Below are 6,000 nucleotides of genomic sequence, written 5' to 3' on the forward strand. Positions count from 1 at the left end.
GTCATTCTGGTGATGTCAAAAACCATGGGAGTCAACTCGGTTACCGGGGGAAAAATAAAAATACATCCTTGAAGGAGTTACAGCCCTGTAATTCTGTGTCTGCCTTGTGAAAGACCCAACTCTCCCAGCCCCTCCTGCTTTTGCTCTGTCTGTGCTCTTGCTCTTTTCCTCTCAGATCACAGATTTTGATGCATTCTCCACTTCTGCTAAGGAAAAAAGATCGAGCTCCCAACTGCAGACAGCAAAACCGCTCCATGCCCGCACAAAATACTCCACTGGCCGAAAAAAAAGACCTTTTTTACATGACTCAAGGCCGCTGGTCAGGTCTTCAAACACTAATACTCATCAACTGGCACACACATAAGTGGTCCATTGAATCACATGCAGTGACTCGTGTGAGTAAGGCCTGCACAAATTAACGCTGAGATAATATTTTCCCATGCAATCACTGCTTTATACATCATCAAAAAGATGGAAAATAGACTGGCTAGCAGTGGAAACTCAGTGCAGATGACAGAAAGCTGATGTTCATTAAAAGCGTTCGAGCAGTTTAGACCAAACCTTTCAGTTTTATGAGAGATTTCAAAATCTAATTTTCATGGAAATGTTTTCATTACATTAAGGGGGGGAAGGAGGGAAAGTAAAAACCTTCGGCAAAATCTTTTTCAAATTAAAGAGTTGGAAGCTCTGAGTGGATGGATTGAAAACACAAATACCATCAGCAAATTATGAGACCATGAGAACCAGGAAGCAAAACTGATTATGATCAAAAAAAAGTGAAATTCACAAATAAATAGAAGTTTCTTTTCACCCCTCAAAAGGAAAAGCACTCTCAAACAGAGCCAGCTCCCCCCTCTACATTCACATGGCTCTTTTTACTTTGCTTATATCAGTACCTTGACCACTTTCGTTTATTTCTTTGTGCCTTTTTTTTATAAGACTCCAGATATGTGGCAGAGCCACATTTCCATCTTCTGTCTTTGTCCAGAGGCTGGAGAAATTTACATAACAAACACAAAACACTTTCCCACTTCAAACTGCAGGATTCAGGGATGCAAGAAAAGTGTCTGACACCGGGATACTCGCTGCAATAACCACGCATCTGCCAGCCTGAGGCCAAAATTAGATAGATATGCCCAAGGAACATAAATGGAAAGGAGATAATCAAACTTCTAACAACTGCTTGGTGTTAGTTATCTGTTACTCAACCTTTAGTCAAGCGAGCTCTCCTCAAAGCCTCGAGGATACGCGCAGTAAAACCGGCACGCGCAAAGATGCTGCCGACCAAGAACTGCGCTTTTCACACAGATCATTTACAACAAGCGCCTTAAAAACAATAATGATCTGATCCTGGCTTTTCCTACATCGGCTTCTGGAAGAAGAGAGCTCTGGAGAGTGTTTCTTGAGGAAGATTTGCCGCTGTTGGTAGGGACTGAGGCACTGGCGGCTTCCCCGGCTCACAGCGCTGTAACCTGGGGACACCAGCACCAGCGGCTGCCCCAAGACTCTCTGTCCATCAGCAGGACAAGACAGGAAGAAAACTCCAAGGTTTAATCAATTTTCCCCTCCTCTATCTATCAGCTGTACATCCCCTGTCTACGGACTCAGCATTTTCGGGGAGTAAGCGCTGTGATTTGCCAACAAAAGAGATGCTCAATCGTCCGAGATAAAGCAGAGGTTTGCAAAGAAAACCCTGCAGATGTTCCCAGGTGCTTCTTCTCACCTTCATCCTCAGCAACTCAGCAGCCCAAAGAATTGCTTTCCACATTTCCACGCAGTGGCAGAGCTTTTCCACCTCTTTTTACATTTTTTTTTTTTCTGGTGAAGGATGGGGAGGCACAGGAGCACAGACAATTCAGGACTTAGACACTCTCTTTTACTCCTGCAGCAACCTCCCTTGTTCTGATTAAAAAGAGGCAATTAAAGCAAAAGGAATAGCCATGTGGGAGCAGACTCAAGGTCCTCCAGCTCAGGATGCCGTTTCAGACAGCCAGGAGCAGCAGTCAGAGGGTTTAAGCCCAGGCAGCAAAGGAGGGATCTCTGCCCCAGCTCATCCTTGCAGCCTGTGACTGGCGGCTCCCTGAGCCGGACAGTGCTCCAAACACTGCTGCAGTGAGCAGCCATGCTCAGCCCTCCCTCAATCTGCCAGTTCTTTATTGAAATAACACCTATTTCTGAGCTGTGCAAAATCCTGGGGTGACAAGCCCCTTCACCCAAGAGTGAGCAGGCTGAAAAAGCCTTTCCTCAATCTGCTGCCAGAGCAGAGGGGCTGCAGGCACAGCGATGCTCTGCCTGAGCAGAGGAACTCACTCACCTCGTCCCAGCAAAGTTTTCTGGGATTTCCTCGAGAAGGAGCAGCAGCACTGAGGGGTCACAATGCTCACTGGGACAGGAAAAATATCATGGGGGGACTCAGGCAGCCTGTGCCCAGCTTTAACTGGGAATCAGCCTGATATAACCTGCCAGCCACCCGAGTGCCAGCACTGTTATACTGAAGAGAGATTAAAGGACAGCAAAAACCCCAAAACACAGAACTTGAGCGTGTAATGGACTGAAGAATGTTTTATTTGCTCCTTACGAAAGAAATCCCAGCGTAACAATTCTTCTTTTGCTGTTCATGCTTTCTCCACACCATTTTATGAGCCATCAACAGCGAGCCTCAAACAAACCAACCAAAAAAAAAAAAAAAGCAGAAGTCAAAAATGCCCATCTGAAAAAAAAAAAAAAACCCAATAATTGAGAATTACCCCAGAGCCACAAGCTCTGGGAACCCACAGGCAAGTGACAGTTTTCTGTCACCCTCATAGGGCACAAAAGCAACAGGAGATCATTGCCCTTTCTGGGAAGTTTGGGGGATCCCCTCAGCTCAGCATTTTCATCCCAGCTTTAGCCGGACTTAGCAAAAGCTGTGCTACCACAGCGAGAGTTGGTTTTATCTTAACAGGTTATTTTGTGACAAATTGGAAGTGGGATTGCAAAGCCCTCCCAGCCAAGCAGCAGAGGCAGGGAGGTTTGCCCTGATGTTTATCAGCTTTTAGGGTAAGGTGTTCAGAGCTACGAGCTGAAGTGAACTTGGTAAGAATGACAGCTCTGCAGCAAACTCAGCTCCTTAACCCACAGACAGCTCTCCCTGCAAATATTACAATCACAGCTGCTCCCAGGAATTTTTTTTCTTTTTAATAAGAGAAATGTTTTATCCTGAACCTCTCTCAAATAAAAGAGTGGTGAAATATTTCCTTCAATCTCAAACATCCAAATAAAACCTTCTGTAATTTCTGTGTCAAACTACTTATCTTAATTTTTGTTTACAAAACCAGCACCAATAATTTGGTTTTTCACTTCAGTTTGGGATAAAAATCAGTGGCAGACCAGCTGATTTTCCTTCAGTTTGGAAGAACATTTTTTGTATTCTTGAGAAATCCACAATTTCTTCAAACGGCTTTTACCTTTTCTCACTTAAAAACAGGGGAATAACTGAGCCCTGTGTTAGCTTTCCCACTGAACCAATTCTCATTTTTCACCGAGAAAAGCTCCTACCTCTGCTGCACTTCTAGCTCCAGCACAGTCCCTTTCCTGCATGGATTGCACATTTCACAGAGCACACACAGCAGGTAGGGAAACTGAGGCACAGAGACTCCTGAAATGCGCTAAATGCATCCAAGAGAGAGCCACAAAGCCCAGATGACAGCTCTGCCCAATAAACCTGGTGGAATTTATTCCTCTCCCTTTCTTTTTTCTCGGTCGCTGCTTACTTTAGAATACTTCTAAAACTTTCTAATTCACCGCAACGGTATTAAAACTTTTACAGCGTTCAGAGAATTTCTAAATTATTGGAAGCTGTAGTTTGGTCCCTGCTCAGCAGTGCTGGCTAGAAAACAAGCCCTTGGACAGCTTTTTTTGGGGTTTTTTTTCCTTGCTTTTAGAGCAAGGTGAGTATTGGTGAAACGCGGTTCTCCTTTTCCACGCTGACCGAGCTTGTAGTTGGCAAGGGGCAAGATCAGGAGTAAATCAGGAATAAATCTAAAGAAAATATGATAAACTAAATTGGGTACAGAGCAAAAGTAAAAAAAAAAAAAAGGCGTCTGCATTCGATATCTTGCGGATTCTCCAGCGGCACAAGTTGCTGAATCGGGGGCAGCCGCAATCACTGTTTTCCCCGCTAAAATACACACCTTCAGAGGCAGAAGTCGCCGTTTCTCGGGTCCTGGGAAGGAAATATTTTTAAGCCCTGTCGCAGCGGCGGTGGATGCGGCTCTCGGGGGGCAGAGGAGCCGCTCGGGCAGCCTCGCTCCGTTCCGAGCGCTCCTGGAGGATGCTCCCCGCCGGGACCGCATCCGGCCGCGCCGAGCCCGGGCATCCCGCGGGCGCTTCTGCAAGGAGCGGCGGCTTTGGGGAAGGTTTCCCTCCTCCCCAGCTCGGTTTCCTCCGGAATACCGAGAAAACCACGTCGGATCCACGGGGAAAAAGTGTGTCGGAGGCGGCTCCGGCGGGGGAAAAAAAACTCACAGAAAACCAAACCAACAAAAAAATCGAAAAGCGAACGAAAATTGCAGTTGGCATTTTCGTTCGCTTCTCGTTTTGTCTGGTTGCTTTTTTCCCCGGGAAGGTCCCTCGGAAGCGAGCCCGTGTCCGCAGCCGCGGCCAGCCCGGACCCCCACGGCCGGGGATGTAATTATTTTAACAGAGAGCGGCTAAAGGGGGGTTACTGACCCTGCACAGCCCCCTCAGCCTTTCTGACAGCGCTGCCCTTGGAAAACAACACGCGGCGCTTGGAAAACGCCGCGCAAGCCGGCGCCCATCCCGCTGCCCACGGCCCCGGGGCTGCTGGGTCACGGCTACCCGAGCTGCGAGCTCGGAGTGATCCGGACGGGCACTCAGAGACCGCTCTGCTCCCTGTCCTGTCCGGATCGGGGAGAAGCGGGGCTCGGGGGAGCGGCTGCACTCGGGAGCCGCACTCTGGAGCCGCGCACGCACCCTCGGGCTGCTGGCGAGCCCCGGCGCTCCCGGCAGGGCAGCGGACAATGCTCCGGACCCCATCCAGACCCCTGAGCAGCCTCCCGGTGTCGCGCTAAGCACGGCGCCGTGCCCGCTCCGACGGGCCGGACGGACGGATGGATAGACGGGATTGATGGATGGATGGATGGATGGTGGGATGGGTGGGATGGATGGATGGATGGATGGAGGCTCAGCGCCTACCGCGCCTTGCCCCGTCCAGCCAAGCGCCGTTCTCAGCGCACCCCGGCACGGAACGGACGAGGGAGCCGAGCCCGCGGGCCCGCTCCTGCTCCCCGGTTCCCCGCAGAGTGCAGGAGCCACGGCACCGGACCCGACGGGCACGGCGGCGAAGGGCAGGTCGCCCCTTTGCCGGGAAAACAAGGGTTTCACACTCCGGCGGGTGCCGAGCCCGCCGGGGCTCCCTGCGCGGCGGGGAAGGGCGGCTCGGGGAGCGGGGGAAGCCGGGCTGAGCACCAGCGGAGCCCCCTCGGAGCCGGCACCGCCCGCGGCCGGCCCGGCGAGAGATGGAAGGGGAGGATGCCCCCGCACTTACTGTCCTGCTGCGGGGTGTCGCTGCCGCTGGTCAGCCCGGGGGACTCCAACAAGCTCCGGCCGGGCTCGCCGCTGCCCTCCTCCGCCTGGGCGGCCACCATGTCGCCCGCCTCCTCCAGGTCCAGCAGGTGACTCACGGAGAAGTTCTTCTTGGCTTGTAAATTGTCCAGGCCGGCGGGGCCGTCGAGGCGGGCGGGCAGCAGGGCCTGCCTGTCCATGGTGTGGGCATAGCTGGACGCCATGGTGCCGAGCGGGGCTGCTCTGCCCTCGCCCCCCGCGGGCGCCCACCGCCCCCGCGCCCCCCCAGCCGCCGGCGCTTCCAGGGGGGGGGAGTAGCGAGGAGCGGAGCGGGGCGAGCGGGACGGGACCCGACGGCAGCGGCGGGTAGGGAAGCCCGAAGGGGAGCGGGCAGGGCCGGGCTTAAAACATGCCGGAGGGGAGAGGCGGCGGCCG

General features: G+C 52.2%; 1 protein-coding gene across 2 annotated transcripts in view; it reads right to left on the minus strand.

The window, feature by feature from the left end:
- PRRX1 (paired related homeobox 1) overlaps positions 1–5,789 on the minus strand; it is a 37,292-nt gene extending 31,503 nt beyond the window's left edge. For both annotated transcript variants that reach the window (XM_054286211.1, XM_054286212.1), the window contains exon 1: positions 5,549–5,789. In XM_054286211.1, coding sequence (XP_054142186.1) covers positions 5,549–5,789 — 241 coding nt within the window. The remainder of the gene's footprint in view (positions 1–5,548) is intronic.
- Positions 5,790–6,000: the final 211 nt, after the last annotated feature.

This window comes from Melozone crissalis, unplaced genomic scaffold (assembly GCF_028551555.1).
Source record: "Melozone crissalis strain CALT ecotype California unplaced genomic scaffold, PUWL_Pcris_2 ptg000045l_1, whole genome shotgun sequence".
Taxonomy (NCBI): domain Eukaryota; kingdom Metazoa; phylum Chordata; class Aves; order Passeriformes; family Passerellidae; genus Melozone; species Melozone crissalis.